Below are 22,408 nucleotides of genomic sequence, written 5' to 3'. Positions count from 1 at the left end.
ATATATTTTATCTCTCTCATGTATCTGATCCTTCTATCTTGCTCTAATTTTTTGGAGGTCTTCATGGGGCAACCATTTCGTAAAGGCAGAAACCAATCCCATGTTTCCAGAGACCTTATGAATAGGGGTGTCAACGGTTTGATCTTGGGTTGGATTCCGTCCAACTCAAAATCATTTTGTATGGATTAGACAGACCAATAAGATATGTTAAATTGGATCATATCGGATTTATTGGTCCAAAAAGTATTTATTGAATTGGATTAGATTTGGTTCATCTGTAATGGATTTATATTGGACCGGATCAAATTGAATTAGTATCTGGTCTATTAAAAAAATATAAGACTACAAGCACCAATGAACAGATTTGGGTTGAAATCAATCTAAATTAAAATCAATTTGAACAAATTGGACAATCTAAAAATTGAATTGGACTTCGTCCAAATAGTCCAGAGTATTCATTGGATTGGATTGGACCTGGTCTATTTGTAATAGACTCGTATTGGACTGGACTGGGTCCAATTGACACCCCCACTTAGAGTTCACATCAGCACCCCACAAGGGCTGCCCCACAATGCCCTGCAGCACACCCCAACCTTGTATTGGGAACATTTTCTGGGAGATGATGAAACATCATCGAGAGATATTCTCAATACAAGGTTGGAATGTGCTATGGGGCATTGTGGGACACCCCCCGTAGGGCGCTGATGTGAACTCCCCCTACTTATCGACTAACCCATGTAAAGGCAGAAATCAATCCCAAGTTTCCCGTTACAACCAGCCAAAAGACCTCTTACCAACTAAGTCAGTTGGCACCTCCACCCTATGTCAAAATAATATATTATACCATTTTTATTAAAATTATAATTCTTTTCTAAATTTCTATCATTACTTTGCTTTCTCTTGAGATAAAAAGATACATATAAACTTCCTCTTGTTTAATCTCTCAAACTCTTGTTAGTGGATAGCTTGGCATTTTCAACCAAATAGTTTTCTACAAAATTTATAAAAAAAAATAGAGAGAGAAACGTAAAGAGAGAGTGTAGGTTATGAGGGTTTTATTACTATTAAAGAAAAGTTGGTGATGTAAAATCAAGCATCACTTTGATTTTCAAACATTAGGAAGGTTGAATGTAAATTTATCAAAATTATAAAACATTCTATAGGCAAAAATAATCTATTTTATTTCATAGAAAAATAAATATTCATGTTAGGTTGTGTTTGTTTGAGGTGTAAAAACAAATTTACACTGAATCTAAAATAAGAACCAGTTTGACGAGAGTGTAAAATGGGAACTGGTTGTTGGCCCCATTTACACTCATCATGTTTGGAAGTAATTTAAACGTTTCACACTTTCACTGCCTACCCCTGCCTACCCTGCATCTTGTCACTGCCTCCCTACATCTCTCCTGTAACGCCTCCATTGATTCATGCACAGTTCACTGGAGCGAACATCTCTCTCCAATGGAAGGAAAAGCAAAAACCACTAGCCTTGGTTTTAGGGACTCTTCCCAAACCGCCCACCCACAGGCCCGATCTCTCCTGGAGCAAATCTGAAACTCCGTTCCTCTCTGAAACCGTTGAAACCAATCCTCAGACCACTTTCACTGTACGATTAGAACACAGGGATGCTTTGGCCTTCAATGTCACTCCAGAAGCACTCTTCCATCTCAGGTTGGAGAGAGATGCCGCCAGGGTTGAGTCCTTGTCCGCCATTGCAGCTGGTGCGCCGCCCGTGACTAGTAGAAACGCCACTCGGTCGCACGGGAACAGCTTCATATGTTTGATAATGGCGTTTCCACCATCTCAGAACTGATTCACGACGACGATGGTGTTATTGGGTCATGAGGTGATTTCACCATCTCAGAGATATATCTTACTGGTGAACAAAATAACACCATACACACGGGAACGGCTTCATATAAAGGTTTCACCTCATGACCTCAACATATATAACCGGTGAAGGAGAGAGAAGACAAGAAAAGTTAGAGAGAGAGAAGGGAAAAAAAGAACTTGATCTGGGCTATTTCACGACGACGATAATGGCGATTTCTCATGAGTTTCTTTTGATAATCGGCGTCTTCGTCATGGCTGTGATGATCTCGTCCTTCGCCATTGATCCTTTGTGCTCTGAGATGGTGGAAACGCCGGTCGAACTCGGTTACGTTGAGAAGAGGTGCGAGTTCTGATTCGTTGTCATTTGGTACCTACTTTGGAGAAGAAGCTCTGAGGCGCGTCTGAAGACACTGTCTTTAGAATGCCATTTTCCCCCACTCAGTTTCACCGAGTTTGTTGTTGGGTTACAAGAAAATCGATTCATAGGATATAACAGAGCCTTGGGCGAGAATTTACAAACAACAAAGTTGAAGAATCTCCGAAGAAACCTTCTATGAGACTGTAGTAGACCGGACTGAGAAAGAGAGAGGAAGTGGATTTCGAAAAATGTGTGTTTTTGAAGTCTAATTCATTCTACTTGAATAGTTTATGAAAAGGTATGAAGAAAAGGTGGGTGCTGGTTCAGAGAAGGCACCTTGAATTAATGACCGTTGACTTTGAATTATGCCTCTTGATCACACCCGATCAAATCGTGACCATTGATCTCATCAACAGTGATCAATGGTCATCATCGCACCAAAACCAAAACCGCCCTTTGTGAGCGAGCAAAGTATGAGCAAGTGTGCACCTCATTGCGCCGCACACTGTGTGCACGCATTGTGCGATATCAAACCCTCATACTCTCTTCTACTATTTCTAAGGAGTGTAAATCAGCTCCTATTAAAATACTGAAAACAAAACTTATAATTTTCCAATGTGGGACAAGTTCAAAACTGAATTTTGTAAGAGAAAAGATAATTTTTCAATCAAGTGTGCAAGTGCAATTTTTCATATAATTGACCAATCAAACCCATTGGATTTAATCTATTATGAGATTAAAATCCAACAGGAGGTACAGATCTGCAACACCGATTCTTACGCCGGTGAAGAAGCTTGCAGCATGAAGGCTGGCAGAGCACCCAGGTTAAAAACTGATCAGAGAAGGGGGAAAGTTGAAGACTGATGGTAGGTATGAATAGACAAGAGTGAAACCGGGAGGAAGAAAAAGAACAAAGAGAGAGAAGGAGAATGAAAAGAAGAGAGAAGAGAGGAGAAGATAGATAGATAGAGAGAGAGAGAGAAAGAGTGAGCGATTATCAATGTAAATTTAAATTAAAATGTAATTTTACACCGATTTTTAGTGTAAAATTACATGTTTACCAAATGTCAATAAAATCAAATTGCGATGTAAAGTTTACCCCGTTCAATTTCCACCCCAAACAAATGTAGCCTTAGTAAAAATAGCAACAATTTCTTGAATCACATTTTTAGCGTCATTGATTATGGCCAATCATTTTTCTTTTAAATAAAGGGAAACCTATGATACTAGAAAGACATGGTATCCGAAGAATTTTGATCAATCAAAGCACCTGGTGAATTATGATTAATAGCATAGATCGTTCACCTTTTTTATGATACATTGATTGGTCGTAAGTTTTTTCAGTATCATAGTTGAATCATTAAATAAATGGTGCACAAATCCTTAAAAGAAGAAAAATTGTGAGATTTGGCTAGGCCTAATAATAATACTTGAAAATTTGAGGCCTGATTTCACTTCCGACCCAATTTTCTTAGATTTGGATGATGTATTTATGTAATCAGATCGAAATTAGAATTTACTCCGTCCTTTTCAATTAAAATCCAAATCCAATTATATAATAATATTTATTGATTTTAATATATAACTTTTATATAATTATATTTATATTTATAAAATACATATTTCATACATTATATTATATACAGATTTATACATAAAAAATTCAGTGTATTATATTTACATCAACTTATCTATATATAAAAGTTGAAAAATAATTAAAATTTTCACGTTTTTTTACATTTTAAAAGATTAAAGAGAAATTGAATTAAATCCAAATCCGATCAAGTCCGCTCATATTTGAATTTGAATCCGATTTCAAATCCAATCAGATTCGGATGTAAACTTTCATTAATCAGATCGGATTTGGATGTTGCTGATCCGATCAGAGTCCGAACCGATTAAAGTCCTATTTTTGTCACGCGCTATTTTATTTTGGGGAAGGCCGGAAGGGGTCTTTGCAACATGATCCAATTTTTATTTATTTATTCTTTTAAGCCGACCCAGTCTTTATTGGATTTAGCTAGAAAAGTAGATTGCTTTCCTTTTCAATTGTAAACAAATCTCCACCTTCTCCGTGTGGGGTGTATACCATTTCCAGGCGGCATTGTGATTGGCACATGTTCCTTCAACAACTCAGGTCCTGTTTCCAGAGCTCCTCATTAATAAGAAGACCATCCCTGATGACGTTTCCGAAGCTCCAGTCTTAATAAATTGTTGGGAGTTTGGAAATGAACTCCCCACCCCCATCTCCACTTGGCTTGTTGTCCTTGTCATTGAAGACTTTCCACATAGATGTAAATGAAGACCTTGGATGGCACAGTTTCACAAACAGTTTATATGCAAACAGTTGAGTGTGTAAAAGAAGTCAAATCAAATGCAACAATTCAATAGATATGAGAAGTAAAACACTCACTCACTCAGCGTCTCGGTGTGAGGGGCAAAATTAGAATTTCAAATAAGGTTTCTTTTCTACTTGATGATCTAATCTAGATGTGATGGCGACATATAGTGGCCTTTTAGGTGTAAGGGGTCCCTCACATGAGGAGGCGCTTTTAAGAGTTGGATTGGTATCAGGTGGGGTGGTGTCAGATGGGATTATTTCTAGTACAGGATGGTTATGTGTAATAAATGGATTCTAATCAGACGATAAATACGCTTCCCCCTCGTGAACTGTACTTCCATTGGATCACAAAAAAAAAGTTAGCCTACAAAATAATAGTCTCTGTGGTCTGGTCTGTATTAAAGTTGTAAAATATGCATCGGAGTTAGTTTTTCCATTTACAATCAGACCATCAAGGACAGCCGACAACAGCCCTTAGCGTGGTCCCGAGACCACATTAAAGCATCTTCTTTTCCTTCTTTTTCTCTTCCCCTCTCTGTTAATATGCTGAATTTGAAAATGCTGTCAGACCCGGCAGACTTAAAATAAAAAAAGCTCAACGGGACACTGATTTTACCAGTTAAACCGGCAATGGGGTTTACTGCTTCATTGGGCCATTGCTTCAACAATCCGATCCAACCTGATTTTGACCCAAAATAACCAACAACTTGTGTTCGGCATGCGCTTTGCTCAACCCAAACCCGACCCAAATACACTCTAAGTCTAACCTGATCCAACCCGTCCCACGAACGCCCCCTTATACTCAAGTGAAGGCTATGTGCCTGTTTGGGAGGGCTTTCAGACAGGGGCTTCTGACATTGTATGAGCCATGAAACTTTGAAGGTCTTGAGGTCTCGTTTGGTAAAATCCAAAAGCCCAAAAAATGGGTTATAGGTTTACACAAGTCAAAAAATTAACTTCCTGGTGAAACTATGGTACATAGCTTCTTAGAAACAGTTCAGTTAGAACTAAGGGTGACCATCAAAAACCAAAAAAACAAAACTGAACTATGAGATTGAATCCGGTATACATACATATACATATATATATATATACATATATTATATATATTTATGTATATTATATATATTTATATTATCTATGTATTATAGATTAATATATATGCATTCTATATATGTATATATAATATAATATATTTTTATCATTTAAAATCTAATACTTTATATGTATTTCTAGATTTTTTATTATACATTTATTTATAGTATACATTATAAATATAACAAACCAAAAAAATGACAAACCGAACTGAAGTTAACCGGACCAGCCAACCAGTTAACTGATTGACTTTGATTCGATTATGGTTACCAGCTTTCTAAAACCATAATACCGGTTTGGTTTGAAAATAGGCCCACGACCTTTAGTTAGAACAGATCAATCACCACACATAAGCCCTCCCAAAAAGTATCTATATTTTCAAATGTTTCAATGCTACTATATCAATAGAATGGTTTTGGCATGGATGTTACACTCAACTTGAACCAGACGAAGAACCCTGTTTAGGCTAACCCAATCAAATCGGGTCAAGACAGGCTTACTTATCACTTAAACCCAACCCCACTTATGTCCTTACTCATGAGTGTACTCTCATATCAGGGCTTGTGATTTGATAAGGGGGCCCCCGTCTATGAGTAGCGAAGTGTTTGATTAGAAAGCAATTCCTTTGAAAACACTATTTTACAAGAAGAGAGCCTCATCATGCGAGGGTCCCTTTTATTGAATAAAATCCCTTTAAAAAAATTCCAACTTTTTTCTTTTCTTTTATGCACCAATAAAAGATAGAGCCAGTGTCTTATTTCAGTTTCAACAAAGGAAACATACAAAGTGGAGGCCCACGGTTTGTGGAGAAAAAGGAAAAAAGAATAGGACCACAGGACCCTAATCTGGATTTAGAAACCCATCAACCAAACCGATTACATGGGCCCCCAATAAAAATTGCAAACACCGACAGTTTGTGAAATGAACTCGCTAGGACAAGAAAGTTACAGAACTATTTAAACAACAAAAGAATCTTATACGTGGAAGCGTAGCTTGTGGCCCAATAGGAATCTAGGGCAAATCCAATCTCCAAAAATCACTTGCCAAGTGGCCTGTTTAAGTTCTCTGTCATGGGCCCTTTTTTTAAGTAAAAAAATTTGAATCATTCAGCTGTTACCATCACTAAGGTCCAATGAGCTGCATATGGAGATGTGGACCGAAGAAAGAAAAGTAAGCACAGAGCCAATCTAGTGGGCCCCTTGTTCCATCAACTGAATATATATATGTAATTTAGCAAGAGGATGTGGGGCCTAGTTTTGACCATCGGATAGTGAAGCATGAACTCAGGTGGGGTCTACTTAAAATCAAAATCTAATGCACAATAGTGCTCCATATACTCGGTCAACCCTCAATTTGGAATCTGTTGTCCTCATCTGGGCCCCTCCCCAGTCAGAATGAGACACAAGATGAGTTATGAGTCAATGAGACACAGTTGCCTTTTAATAGTCGTTGTTAAGCTAATACAAATTAAGTTAATTAGTCCAATGCTTTATTTTAAATTTAACGCCTTAATTACTCATCGACTTTGAGGTCATCTTAATTTCCAAGCATCAGGTGGGGTCACCAACGTGGATGAAGAACAACCATCCGACCAGGATCTTTTGTTTAATACGGAAGGTTTGTATATGTGTATCAGTGTATGCTGTCTAAATCAGCTATAAATTGAGAAAGCGAAAGGTTCCAATCTCAAGGGTGGTGGGTAGGGCCTACCACGTAGGGGTTTACTCCGTGAGTCCTTTTGGCAAGTACAATAATGACCGTGATGTGCTGCAATTACGAGAAAAGGAAAGGACAGAACTGTCATTAAAAAAAAAAATAGAAAAGAAAAACCGGAGCTTCCCGAAGCCCCAAAGGGAAGAAGACCCAGAAAAGGGAATCCCATCCCCTGTTTCCTGGCTTGTATAAAATAAACAGCGACGTGGCGACTCCGCAGCTCAGGTTCTTTCAAAAATCTCACACGGGCTACCTGTCATACTCACGTGCCGACTAATCTCCAACTGGCACGTTCACGCTTCCCTACAGAACTTAACCTCCAGCTGGCGGTTGCCAGCATTAGTCTGCGTCCTGTCCCCACACCCAATCTGACCGTACGCTTTTATTCCTCTTTAATAGAAAATAGGAAAAATGACGACAACGATGTCAGGGACGTGACTTCGCTTATCGAAAGCCCTTGATAGCTAGACGTGCGTATCAACTCTGACACGACAGCTACCCCGCACTACATTAGAAAATGACGTGTTGATTGGCCGATTAAGATATATTGCAGTTAAAAAAAATATTTTTAAATTAAAAAAATAAAGGAGTTAATGTGTACGAGGTAGGATGACGTGGCCCTTGGGAATCAAATCGTTGCCAAATGACCTAAACGCCCCTAATCACATTTTTAAAAGACGAGACGCCATTGTCCTCTTACACATGATATGACTTTTCTACCCTCCGGCACTTACCTTACTAATCAATCCTATCAATTGATAATTTTATTAAGCGAAAATTCCTTTTTCTTTTCTATAAAATGGACATATCTTACCTTAAAATATCAAACAAGACATTATTATTAATAAAATTAATATAAATACGTGATTTTCTTTTAAAATAATTACACTTTTATTAATAATTGTAAAATCCTTATTGGAATTTTCTCTTTTTTTTTTCTAGTGAAAAAAAGATCACCATTGTTAAAAAAAAAGGCTTTAGGAATTAAGGGGGACCATATGATTGGTAGATTGAGAAGCACTGCCATTTGCATCAATATCTTATAACATCAAAAGTGGCCATCGCTTTCATTAATGTAGTTGTTCATATGGAAAACATTTTTTGAGTTTATGATTCATCTTTTTCCTACTTTCTTATAAAAGAGCCGTGTTGCATATATTTGTGATGATTGTTTTCTATAAATATGTGATTTTTTGGTGAAATTATGGATGAAGGTTGGAGTGAATCTTATAAGGTTTCTTTTTTGAATAATTGATTCGAATTAGTTGATATACTTAGAAAGGTAAGGCTTTCACAATTTTGTGTAACAATGACAGTTCGTGTAACTTATAATAAATTTAATTTAATTGATAAATTAGTAAGAAATTGTGGTCCAAAAATCAAATGGGTAAAGCAAAAGTAGTTGTAGAGAAAGGAGAAGGGCAGAATGGGGATGAAACGAAAGACAAAATGGGGAAAGGGGCAGTTAGATAATTTTGATGGTGAATTATGACTGAAGTGGGTTGGTTTGGAAATTTTCAAAATAAAAAAAAAAAAAAAGAAAAAGATGAAATGATGAAGCAACCTAATCGCGGTTTTTTTTTTGCTATAAAAGCCTAAAGAGAGAGAGAGAGAGAAGCGACTATATCGTAGGGTTATTTAATGAACACGAAAATAGAGAGGGAAACCGAACACGGCGGCCTACAGGGATAGAGTGAGAAAAAGATACAAAAACCAGAGCGAGAGACTCGTTGCAGAGGTTGCAGAGACGAGATAAAGAAGAAGAAGCAAAAGGAAGCAACTGCTTAAAACCCTAACCCTAGAAATGGTTCTTGCTTGCTTCTTTACTACTTGAACACGAGTAAGGTCCCGGTCTCGCCTTATTTATTTATTTATATTTTGTTTTTTTGGATAACGATGTTTGCATTTTGTACTCGTCAGATCAGTTGAAACTTGAACAGATACTTGCTTCTGTGAACGTAGATTTTTGTATCTTTTTTTCTGGAAAATGTTTGCTATTTATTTTTTGGATTTTTTTTGTTGGTTGGATCGTTAAGTGTGAGTTTGTACTTTGAAAATTAGGGTTTCACTGAGGCTTTTCGTCAACGAGGAGGAGAAGAGGAAGTTTTTTGAAGGCGACAACCACGAAGAGGTGTAGAGGTGGTATTACTAGCTTCTCCATTCTGTTGTGTGTTGTTTGACTCAGATCTCTGTGTTTTCTGTTCGAGAAATGGTAAAAGGAAACCTTTTTTTTCGAAGGTGAAGTAACGGAACGCTATAGTTAGCCTGTGCCTCTTTTGTCAGAAGTGAGATTTAGGGTTTTGTGTTGTTTCGGTTGAGATCTTATTGTTTTGTACTAGTAGAAAGGTTCTGATGAAATTGTTGTAGCAAAAGCGAAGAGCATTCTCCTTGTTGTTTAAGTTAGTTGTTGTTGAGGTAGTAGATAGAGGAAGAGGAGAGTTTTGGAGGACTGAGAGAGGATTTGGTAGCCGATTCTTGTCGTGGTGTTACCTAGGCCTGTTGTCACCAGTCTTCATTCATAGTTTGATATCAGATCTTTGCGCTGGAGCGATTAGGGATACCGGGAACCATGTCTTCCTTGAGCAGGGAACTGGTATTTTTAATCTTACAGTTCTTGGACGAGGAAAAGTTCAAGGAAACAGTCCACAAGTAAGTCTATCTTTTGCCCCTTGTGGATGCTTTTTATTTAAGTAGAAATAATGAGTTCAATATCCTTAGCAAAATTAAAATTCTATTATAGTTAATTTAGTGGTCTCCGTTTTCTCATTTTTGTGTATTTACCTAGGTTGGAACAAGAGTCTGGTTTTTTCTTCAATATGAAACACTTCGAGGATCAAGTTCAGGCGGGTGAATGGGATGAAGTTGAAAAATATTTATGTGGGTTTACAAAGGTTGAAGATAATCGGTACTCAATGAAAATTTTCTTTGAGATAAGGAAACAGAAGTATTTGGAAGCTCTTGATCGGTTGGTCTTTGCTTTTGTCATTTGAAAGCACTTTCAAAGAAACCTAGTTAGGTTTACAATAAGTATTTAATTCTTATGTGTTTCCTTACCCAGGCATGATCGTGCAAAAGCAGTTGAAATTCTTGTAAAGGATCTTAAAGTTTTTGCTTCTTTCAATGAAGAACTGTTCAAGGAAATTACCCAGCTTCTCACTCTTGAGAACTTTAGGTACTCATTGCTGATGCCAGTTGTGAATTCTGTGGCCATGGTTGCCCTTCAAAACAAAAAATCTGTGTGCACTTTGACGTGTGAATCTAATGCATTTTTCTTGGTGCTGTATTTATGTTATCAGACAGAACGAGCAGCTTTCCAAATATGGTGATACCAAATCAGCTCGGAATATCATGCTTATGGAACTTAAAAAGCTTATAGAAGCAAATCCTTTATTCAGGGACAAGCTCACATTCCCACCCTTCAAAGCTTCACGATTGAGAACCCTGATTAACCAGAGGTAATATATATGCATTCTTAACTTGCCCTAGTTGTGTTTTCCCAGATTCTATTATTTATTATGTTCTTTCAAGTTTGAATTATTTTCTCCATTTAATTTAATTTCACCTGACTAATACTGTCTTGGTCGTAAATGGTCCATTTGGTTGTCGAGAAACATTGGGATGAGATGAGAAAGGGAAATTTTTTTTCTCATTTTTGGCACACCGTGTTTGTTTGCTGAGAGCCATTATCCTATATAATATGCTTTTCAGTGTTTGGTTGATTAGAAAATTTTGCAGGATGCCTGGTTTCATTCCATTTTGATAAATCCATGCATTCTCCAACTCCACAACACAACCCTTATTTATGAGGTGACATGGCATAGTAACAATTGAATTTTGCCACGTGACATGCTGACATGTTGATATTAAAAAATCATGAGCATTGGAACTATTGAATTTTCCATGTTGCATCTTCCACTAGTTCAAGTTGATGGGCATGGTATTTGTCTAGGTAAGATTTTAGAACTCTTTTAAAGAGTGAAATTTCTGTATTCTGAATCAAATCTTTTAGCTTGGGGTTTCATTCATTAACATATATCATATCTACCAAACTTTTTTGGGGATTATTTCCTATCTATAAAACACTTGACTTATTTCAGTAGAAAGGGGGAAACTAACTTGTAAGTGTTTCCTGTATAGAGTGAAAGATGTTTCACAGAGATGTCTCTGCAATATATATGTTTAGTGATCAACATTTTTTTCTATTAGTAAAAGAAGAATGCAAGAAAAAATTAACAAATAATAATATATTTATAAATCAATACTTCAGCAAAGATCGAAAGGTAGGAGCATGTAGGAAGGGTTTGTCACCTTCAAAGTTGCAGAGGATACAAGGGAGAAGCAATATCTGAAGTTGTTCTCACTGCTTCCGTCCGATCTTCACCCCAACGAGAAAAACATATAAAAATAAAAAAAGTAAAAAGAATAATCAGGACCTGTTTTAACACATTTGAGGGAAGAGAAACATATCTCATTGGGAAAAACAGATCTGAGGGAAGAAAACTCTTGCCTTGATGCGTTTTAACAGGAAGGTTTGAACCCAGAAAAAGGCATCAGCACATTGACGCATTTTAATGGGAATGTTTGAACCCAGAAAAAAGACATAAACATGTTAGATCTACAAGCACAAGTGTAGATCTGTAAAACATCTACCTCTATACCGCCGGAAGCAATAGCTTTTAGCCAACAAACGACCATGTCTTCCCAATGGCATGAGGAGATCGATGATGCCAAAAACGTGAATAAGATAATCGCCTTTACTCGGTGGTCATTATCTTGGCCCGATGTCATCGGGAATGTTGTCAGAGACTTGACGTTGTAGACACAGGTAGACAATGAGAGGACGGCTGTGGAGCTTCAGTCGAAAGTCTCGATATTTTTTTCTCATAATTTTCTCTTCTCACCGGGGTCGCATCATTTCGGTGTGACCCCGCATCTTTGGTTTTGAGAATCAACATCCCACAGTTTCCCATCCCATCCCATCCCAGCGGACAAACACACAAGAATGGGAATCTAATGGGAATATTCCCATTTCCCCATCCTAATCGCAGCAATCAAACATACCAAAAAGGAAACACAGAAGTTGATCACATTATCTGATTGTAATGCTTAAGGATCCCATCTATTGTGTTAATATTTATCTGAGATCTGCTGTATTTTAGATGTTTTCTCTGATTGTGATTTATTTTTCCTGGAATTTCCAGTTTGAATTGGCAGCATCAGCTATGCAAGAATCCACGACCAAACCCTGATATCAAGACACTTTTCACTGATCATACCTGTGCCCCTAATAATGGGGCTCGTGCTCCACCCCCCACCAATAGCCCCCTTGTTGGACCGATTCCTAAAGCTGGGGCTTTTCCTCCTATTGGTGCGCATAGTGTAAGTACATTGCAGCTGACAATCTGCATGACCATAGTTGTTGATATCTTAAAAACTGTTTACTTACGTCATTCGTTTTTGTTGGCAGCCTTTCCAGCCAGTTGTTTCGCCTTCTGCCAGTGCTATTGCAGGGTGGATGTCAAGCCCCAATCCTTCTTTACCTCATGCTGCTGTGGCAGCAGCCCCTCCTAGTCTTGTGCAGCCTCCTAATGCAGGTGGATATTCTCTCATGTTTTAATTTTGATAAGTACTGATTCTAGATATATGTTCAGTTGAGTAATGGAGCCTACCAAGTTGATAATTGCATTTTGTACTGTCTGCAGCTGCTTTCTTGAAGCACCCGAGGACTCCTACGAGTGCTCCAGGCATGGATTATCAGTCAGCTGATTCAGAGCATTTGATGAAGCGAATTCGAACTGGACAATCTGATGAGGTATGAAGGGATAAAAAAGCATGTTCTCTAGATTTATAATCATGTCCTTTGGCACTATGCTCAATATGTTACCCCTCCCCTGCATTCTCACATGACTACATCCACTCAATATGCTCTTTTAGGTTTCATTTTCCGGTGCTACACATCCTCCTAATATCTATTCCCAAGATGACCTTCCTAGAACTGTTGTACGGACACTTGGCCAAGGATCCAATGTGATGAGCATGGACTTCCATCCACAGCAACAGACAATTCTTCTCGGTTGGTGCCTTGCTGAATATTTTTCATTTGTTAGTTAAATTCTGCTATTGGCATTTGTAGAATATCTTTCAGGCCACAACTTTATGGTCTTAAATTGCTAATCTTTGCTTTTCTTTTTTCCTTTGGTTTACTTAGTGGGTACAAATATTGGTGAAATTTCAATTTGGGAAGTTGGGTCTCGAGAACGGTTAGCACATAAAACCTTTAAGGTTTGGGATATCTCAGCTTGTTCAATGCCCTTGCAGGTATTGTTCATTTGTTTGTGGAATCTAATTGGGCCAGAACTCTTATTATATTCTATTCAAAGTTTTGAGTTTGCATGTATGATTCATTTGCTTTCTTACATCCCATTGAGATAATTACACTTATTTTTTCCAAAAAATGTTCATAATATATTTCCAGACAGCATTGATGAAAGATGCTACAATATCTGTGAACCGATGCATTTGGGGCCCTGATGGATCCATACTTGGTATGACTATAAGTTTTTTCTTTAGTATTATCTTTAGTTCTTTATCATTCACTCGACCTTTTTCTTGTGTCTGATCATTTTTTTTATTCCTCATCTTTGTATGTTTTGAAACATTCTCTTTTAGGTGTTGCATTTTCAAAGCATATTGTTCAAATATATATGTACAACCCAACAGGAGAATTGAGACAACACTTAGAGGTAGCTTTGCATCATAGTTTTTTTGTTCATTGTTTAATATTATATATTGCTAAATGCCCATTCTGTATTGTAGATTGATGCTCATATTGGTGGTGTTAATGATATTGCTTTTGCTCATCCCAATAAGCAACTATGTATTGTCACTTGTGGTGATGACAAGACAATTAAGGTATCAACCTTGATGCGCATATTTAGTTTTGTATAAAAATGGTGATTTGTTATTTTTTCTAACAGAACATATGTAACAGGTATGGGATGCTGTAGCTGGGCGCAGGCAGTATATATTTGAAGGCCATGAAGCACCTGTGTATTCTGTTTGTCCTCACTATAAAGAGAATATACAGGTAATTGTTTTTGTCCCTAGAGGAAATATCTAATTGGTGTAACCGTGTAAGACATTATCATCTTAAAGCAGTGGGTGTTTATTGCTTAAAGAGTTAAGCTTTTCCATCACTGCTGATTTTCAAAATCTCATAACTTGGTTTTGCATACAGTTTATTTTCTCTACTGCAATTGATGGGAAAATTAAAGCATGGCTCTATGATTGCTTGGGATCTAGAGTGGACTATGATGCTCCTGGACTTTGGTGCACTACGATGGCATATAGTGCAGATGGAACAAGGTGAAATTTACTCATTTTGAAACTGAGTGGCTCTATAATTGCTTGGATCTAGAGTGAACTATTCTTTTTGCATTGTTATTTTTCTCTACAGAAACACTCCCTTTCCTTTTTCTTACTCCCTTTCCTTTGTATTCTTTTGGACCGACAATGAAAGAATGACAACAAAAGGGCTTGTTCCATTGTCTTAAATGTGGCATTGGTAGATGCCATGTTGTTTCACATGTATCGTACATGTAGCTGCTTCTGTTAGAAACCAAACCTTTTTATTGGTATAGGAAATTATATTAATTTATGGTAAAGAATGATGCATAATGCAACAATGCCATGTATTTCTCTTTGTAATTCAGGCTAGCAACTGCTACATAACCCCTTTCACAAGCATTTATCTTATGGCGCTCTGTAGAAATGACTCCCCAAAGCATTATACATCTGTTAACTGTTGCTTGGATAATGCATGTACTGATGTATTAGCTGAACTTTGAGCCCGTGCAAACATTGTTCTCAAGAATCAAACTCCCTAGCTAGATATCATATTTCTTTCATTGTATGCCTGTAAACCCAAGAGCCATGATCATTATTTTTCAATCTTCTCATAACTACTATTGAGTCTCCTTCTACCAATGGGTTGTGAAGTAATTTATTTATTTTTTGATGAATGAGGTTGTGACGTAATTTATTCCAGCTTTAGACATTGCAAAACAGCCAATAGTTTGTCCTTGTTGTGTTAACATGACCCATAGGCCCTGAAAATATGGTCAGTGTGTTTCTTTAGCTGTTTCTAAATACTTCCCCTACACCCAACTTATCTTGGTTAGCCAAGCAGCATTTATCAAAATTTAGCTTGATATTATGAGGCACTGGTGAACTCCAATTACAATAAGAGTGTATCCTAAGTGTAAACAAGATCGCAGCATGCTGCTAACTTATGATATTGTCAACGGGAAAAAAAATTGAAAAGGTTTCAAGGATATCATCACCCAAGCAACCACTTTAACTTTGATGCTTTCTAGGCTTAAAGCATATCTTCTTTGATTTGAGCCTTATCTTTGAAGATTCTAGTGTTTCTTTCCTCCCATAGAACTCAAACTTAATTTACCATGGATCGCTTGTTCTCATTGGGTAGTTAAGTATCCTTAGTATACTACTCGAGTTGTCAACTATAAGGTACATTTTCTGTTGTATTGGATGCTTCAGGCAATTAAATTATTTCAAAGAATCTCAATGGATTTGACATGTAACATAAATTATACAGATATTTGTCTTTAAGTATTCTGTAGGCAAGTGAAAAGCCTAATATCCAATAAATGTTTTGGTGTTCTTGCTACATAAGATTGCACTAGGGGAGGATATGAGCCAAACCAAGCCAAATATTTGGCTATTCAACCTTGGCTTGCCAAAAAACACGAGGCTTAAGTTTGAGCTTGATCTCGTCTCGAACTAGAGACTTGAGCTTGAATTCAGCTCGACTGAAAAGCTCATATCCTGGAGTTCGGCAGCTTCGGTTTAACTTGAGCTCAACTTTGAGCTAAGCTTCTCATGAAAAATGAAAATTATACATATAATAAATTATTTCTTATTTTACATATAAAAATTGAGAACTATAAAAAATATTTATTATTATAATATAAAAATAAAATATTATATATATTAATGGACAGATAGATAGATAAATGGATAGGTCGGCTTGTTTAGTAAATGAGCCTATATATTTGGCTTGATTTTTTCTCAAAGCTTGGTTTAGACCAAGCCGAATCAAACTTTTATCCACCCCTAGGTTGCACAGTGGCACTTGGTATTTTCCTTCTTTGGTAAAACCTATCCTTTTTAGTGTATTAATTATGTTCCTGTGTGTTATTTCATATTTGTTGTTTGCTTTTGTTCTCATGCATTCTTCAGGTTGTTCTCTTGTGGAACAAGTAAAGAAGGTGACTCTCACCTAGTTGAGTGGAATGAGAGTGAAGGAGCAATTAAGAGGACTTACTCTGGTTTTAGGAAGCGCTCTTTAGGTGTTGTCCAGTTTGACACAACAAGGAACCGTTTCTTGGCCGCTGGTGATGAATTTCAGATCAAGTTTTGGGATATGGACAACACCAACTTGTTGACAACTACTGATGCTGATGGTGGATTACCTGTTAGTATTACTCTCTGAGTTCTTTTCAAAGAAGCACTTCAAGTTGAAAACCTAAGAAACCTAAGCTTCTAATTTTTTTTAATGTTGTGGTACTTGTTGCAGGCAAGCCCTAGACTGAGGTTCAACAAAGAAGGGTCACTACTGGCTGTCACAACAAGCGATAGTGGAATTAAGATCTTGGCAAACACTGATGGGCAGCGTTTAATACGGATGCTGGAGAGCCGGACGTTTGAGGGGTCTCGTGGTCCTACTGAACCAATCAATACTAAGGTGCTGCTACTTCTTGTTTTCATCATTTATGAGTTTGCTCTTTTTAATGCATGCAAGGTCTCTGAACTTTTTTTTCTTACCTCTTGGCAGCCTGCAATTGTTACCCCACTGGGTCCTGTAGCCAATGTTTCTGCCCCTTTAGCACCAACCATGGAACGCTCTGATAGAATTACACCTGCAGTATCTATTAGTAGTCTTGTAAGCTATTGTCCTTTTCTAATTACATGAAGTTATTATGACACAGTTTTGGGATTGTTATAATGACGGTTCCAACTTCAGGGTCCCATGGACAACGGCAGGTCAACAGATGTCAAGCCAAGAATTTCAGATGATGTTGACAAGGTTAAAAGCTGGAAATTGCCTGATATTGTAGATTCATCCCAACTAAAAGCTCTACGTTTGCCTGACCCCATAACAGCAGGGAAGGTATGTTTCAGAAATGAACCTCCTGATATAATCTTTTTGTATTAGCTATTCATCACTGCTTTTATTTAAGTTTGAGAAAAGCTTTCAACTCTCATCTTTAGATTGCATGCTATGGTTCACTTCTTATGGGTACAGTATCTTTCCTTTCAATGAAATTACTAGTCAACTCCAATGGAATGTTGGTTTCACTTTGGCTACTTTGAGCGGAAACCTGAATATGCTATTGTATATAAAGGTTTCTTTCTTTGTATGTACGGGCATGATGCCATTATCTATTAGATTTATTGCTGTTTCCTGTTTATTGTTCTTACAAATATCTGTTATTTTTCTTGGATTTTTCATTATTCCCCAGAATCTGGTACGTCTTTCCAAATTGTTAGGAGTTGATTATAGATTGTGGGTCTGGATGCATGTATCTGAGATACATGCTTCATGATTTGCAGGTTGTACGGCTAATATATACTAACTCAGGGCTAGCTGTTTTGGCACTTGCATCCAATGCAGTCCATAAACTGTGGAAATGGCAGCGTACTGAAAGGAACCCATCTGGCAAGGTATGCTTATGTTGAATTTACTTGTTTAAGTTTCTCTATCACACACATGTTTTATTGGTATTTGTATATCTATTAATTAATTTATGTTTTTTTTCCAGTCCACTGCATCTGTTACCCCACAGTTGTGGCAGCCTACAAGTGGAACTCTCATGACTAATGACACTAGTGACACCAACTCAGCTGAAGAATCAGCTGCATGCATTGCATTATCAAAGAATGATTCTTATGTAATGTCTGCATCCGGTGGAAAAGTCTCTTTGTTCAACATGATGACATTTAAGGTTTGGTGGCATATCTTATTTCAGTTATCCATTTTTCACGAGCTTGGGCAAAATATTGAGATTGTTTTGTTATTATAATTGTTATGCAATAGTCTGTATTTAGATATGCAAAACTAATTGGTTCAACCTGTTTTCTCTATCACAGGTCATGACAACTTTCATGCCCCCTCCCCCTGCAGCCACTTTCTTGGCATTCCACCCTCAGGACAACAATATCATTGCTATAGGAATGGAGGATTCAACCATACAAATATACAATGTGCGGATCGATGAGGTGATGCCCTGTCCTATTCACTCACTTATAGTATTAGGAGTGTCAAGTGTGGTGTAGCAATGTTTTAAAACACGGAGGTGTGACATGAGGTGTCCCACTACCTAGAGGCATGAGGCGTAGTTCAGAATATACGAGGCATAAGCTTCCCAAACACAATGCGTTCTTAAGAGGAGGGGGAAGAGGAAGAGTGGGAAGGGGGATCTCATTTTTCTTTATTTTTAATAAAAATCTTTTATATTAAGAAGAATGAAGATGCATAAGACTAGCCAAGCCCCCCCAGCCAGGGGAGTCCAGGGGCTTGCCTACTTTCTTTCCCTTTCTTCCCTTCCCTTCCCCTTTCTTTTCCTTCTTTTTCTCTTTTTTCCTTTTTTCTTTTTCTTTCCCTTCCCTTTCATTTCTTTTCTTTTCTATTTTTTTGTATTTTTATTTCATGAGGCGCATGCTTCTAGCACGCCTCATGAAAAATCAATATGAGGTGTATGCCTCTTTCACCTAAGGCATACACCTTAGGGCATTTTGGGGGTGCCTAACCTGGAGGCACACCTCCAGGCATATGCCTCCCATGTCTTTTCAGTTTGATCCCTGGGGAAGTTTTAGAGTTAGTGAGGCAATCACTTTAGACACCTTTGCATAATTTTGTTAGTTTCACATCTCAAAAATCCTGTGGTCACTTCTTGTTTACACGTGTTATCTCTGGACAATGTTTTTGTTGATTTGTCTGTGCAAAATATAAATGCATGACGGCTAGAAAAAATCATATCTATCTACATTTCAATCAAAAAGAAGGAAAGATGTATATCCTCATGAGCTAGCACTGTTATTTGTTATTCAATGTGAATAGTTATTATTTTTCTTGTGGTTGCACTATGGGGAGAAGACTAGGAGTGCTTTTATGTGGTGTTTGAAACTTACATATGCAACAAATATGTTGATAAATTGGAAATTCTCGCTCACTTTTCCCAATTTGTTTTCTTTCCTTCCCTTGAGAAAATCTGGAGCTATTTTTGCCTATTATTTCTCACTCCTAGACATCTTTAATGTTTATTTGACTTGGCAGGTTAAAACCAAATTGAAGGGGCACCAGAAACGAATCACTGGTCTTGCATTTTCCCAGACTTTGAATGTCCTTGTGTCATCTGGAGCTGATGCACAGGTAACTGATCGTGGAAGTGCATACTTACGTTTTAAGAGGCAGTACCTTGTGTATGCATAGGCATCACACTATTATGTGGTTTCTATGGAAAGCATGTATTAACTTTTGTTTATGGGAAATATATATGGACAAAGCATGGCATGACTTAGTATTAGTTATGTGGTTTCTATTTCAAAGTAAATTATTTCTGTTGATAATAATTGGCAACTAGCAAGTATTAGCTTTTGACTTGTCATTGATTGATTACAGCTTTGCATGTGGAGCATTGATGGGTGGGAAAAAAGGAAAGCAAGGTTCATACAAGCACCGCCTGGTCGCTCTTCCCCACTGGTTGGAGAAACCAAGGTTCAATTCCACAATGACCAGGTTCATTTGTTAGTGGTCCATGAGAGCCAAATTGCTGTCTATGACAGCAAGCTTGAATGCCTGCGGTCGGTAAGTTTATCTCAAATTGACACATTAATATCTGATCTAAAATTGTTTGACTTCCCCCTTTTAGTTCTTTTTTTTTTTTTGTCTTATATAAAATGGTCTGTACACTTAATCTATTGCCTACTCAGTGGTTTTCCACAAACCAATTTGCATGACCTTGTACAATTTCCTATTTCCTATCCACAAACCAATTTGAAGTTTTGGAGAATAGAGATGATGAACTACTAATTTATATGGATATATGAGCAACTAAAGGAATTCCAAATCTTTATATTTTGTAAAAATAGAGATAGAGATTGTTCAAATCTTCACCTTTTGTAGCTGGTTAAAAAAAATCACCTTTTCTTAGATGTGGAATGGTGCTAGCGATGGTCTTCTGGTGCATTGATTTTGTTGCATCATATTTAGAGCATCAATTGAAGTTATGTTTAGGCTATTATGTGTTGAAATTGTTCCTTGCAACACTACAAGTTGAATAAAAATTGAATCACATTATTGCAAAGATGAAGGGGGATTCCTAACTTGGAAATCTCCTACTCCAAACACTCGATTGCTTACCATAAAAGAAGTACTGAGGAAGGGAAGATTTAATTACTTTGTGGTAGAAAAAAGATCAACATTGAAAAATGAAAAGAAAATCAACTGTGTAGGATGTTTGAAATCTTAGCTGACTAGGCAAGATATGACTTTTTGAACTTGTTGTATTTACGGGTTCTGTAATATTGCTTCTCCATTTTGCAGTGGTCTCCAAGAGATGCTCTTCCTGCACCCATATCAAGCGCAATATACTCGTGTGATGGTCAACTGGTTTACACAGGATTTTGTGATGGTGCTGTTGGTGTATTTGATGCAGACAGTTTGAGGCTTTGGTGTCGAATAGCACCCTCCGCATACATGCCTCCTCCCACAACAAGGTACATGGATTTGGAATGTTTCTATGTCCTTTTGTTACTCTGGTAACTTGTGAAAGTATTTTCTTTTTCTACCTTTCATAGCCTAGCACATGTCCTAAGGTTGGCGAGCATGTGTCTGTGCAATATAGCAAACTCCTGCTAATGCTACGTCCTAGTTGGCGGGTTGGCCATGGTTTGGGATTATTTATCCCTGCGATTTGTTTTATTATTTTATTAAAACTGCCTGCAGAGCTTTCCCCTCTTCTCCCCATCAACTTAACATTTCAAGATTACCCTGTAGACATTGATGACTACAACTTGGATTTTTATTGTATGCTGACTTGATCTACCTTGGGTCTGAATTTGATTCAGTGGCAGCAGCAGCACTCTCTATCCAATGGTGATTGCAGCCCACCCGTCTGAACCCAATCAAATCGCCCTTGGCATGAGCGATGGTGCAGTCCATGTGGTTGAGCCGTCTGATGCAGAACCAAAGTGGGGTGGCCCGGCACCCCAAGATAATGGCACCCTTCCTTCCATCCCATCAAATCCTGCTCTGAGTAGTCAGCCAACCGAAGCAACTCCCAGGTGATCGAAATTTGAAGGAGCATCAACCAATCAGCTCCACTGTCAGATAACAGAAGGTAAGCAGAGAGGCCAAGGTATTCCCGGACATGCAGCAGAGCGCCCCAACTTTTTATTTCCCCCATATTATGCTCAACGCGGATATGGCCCGTCTCATCTTCATTGTAAAGTCCTTTTCTTTTATTTTTGATTTTTTTAACCTAATTTCCAAGGTGAAAAAAGTGTACATCGCCAGTAGAATAGATATCAAAGGCATATTTGGATGGGCGCAGGTCATTTTGCCTTCCATCATCCACTTCATTCAGGTGTTCGTTTTTGAGTTGTTTTGTTGTAGTCTAATTTTAACATGTAGGAGTCTGGAGTCTAATTTAACTTGTAGGGGAGTTGGAGATCCGTTGGCTCCTATCCACACCCGCCTATCTAACACCAGCTACACTGTTGGTTACAGTTAATGTTATTATTACACCTTACATAATACACTTGGACTTGGTTATTGTTATTTGACTTCATTTTATTGGATGTATTATTGCGTTACTATTTGCCTAGATATGCATGCACATGCTTTTAATTGTTCAGAATATTGCGTTAACTATTCGGCCTCTGGGTCCCTATTACTTAACGTTGGCTGCTGGTTTGCTTCTCGTGTTTAACTTGTCTAAATCTCGTAAGTTGTAGGTTTTGCTATTTTTCATTGGTCCCTAAAA

At 37.6% G+C, this 22,408-nt stretch overlaps 1 protein-coding gene across 2 annotated transcripts; it reads left to right on the top strand.

Annotated features, from left to right (window-relative positions):
* Positions 1-8,954: 8,954 nt before the first annotated feature.
* Positions 8,955-22,203, top strand: LOC148879526 (protein TOPLESS-RELATED PROTEIN 2-like). 2 transcript variants are annotated; one of them, XM_088961080.1, is made up of 26 exons: positions 8,955-9,180; positions 9,402-9,989; positions 10,126-10,305; positions 10,399-10,512; positions 10,637-10,795; positions 12,542-12,719; positions 12,808-12,934; positions 13,043-13,152; positions 13,275-13,413; positions 13,549-13,658; positions 13,816-13,885; positions 14,010-14,083; positions 14,157-14,252; positions 14,332-14,427; positions 14,578-14,705; positions 16,602-16,836; positions 16,939-17,106; positions 17,197-17,304; positions 17,386-17,532; positions 17,976-18,086; positions 18,185-18,367; positions 18,513-18,641; positions 19,699-19,794; positions 20,044-20,229; positions 20,968-21,140; positions 21,492-22,203. In XM_088961080.1, the coding sequence occupies exons 2-26, from the start codon at positions 9,910-9,912 to the stop codon at positions 21,709-21,711; spliced, it is 3,417 nt and encodes a 1,138-aa protein (XP_088817206.1). In that variant the 5' UTR covers positions 8,955-9,180; positions 9,402-9,909; the 3' UTR covers positions 21,712-22,203. The 2 variants fall into 2 exon arrangements, with proteins under 2 accessions (XP_088817206.1, XP_088817207.1); XM_088961081.1 differs by having other exon boundaries at positions 8,960-9,185.
* Positions 22,204-22,408: the final 205 nt, after the last annotated feature.

The sequence above is a fragment of the Nelumbo lutea genome, chromosome 1 (assembly GCF_056320005.1).
Source record: "Nelumbo lutea isolate HS-2025 chromosome 1, American lotus-T2T, whole genome shotgun sequence".
Classification (NCBI taxonomy): Eukaryota; Viridiplantae; Streptophyta; class Magnoliopsida; order Proteales; family Nelumbonaceae; genus Nelumbo; species Nelumbo lutea.
Note: the sequence above shows the minus strand (reverse complement) of the source record. Positions and strands in the feature narration are given on the sequence as shown.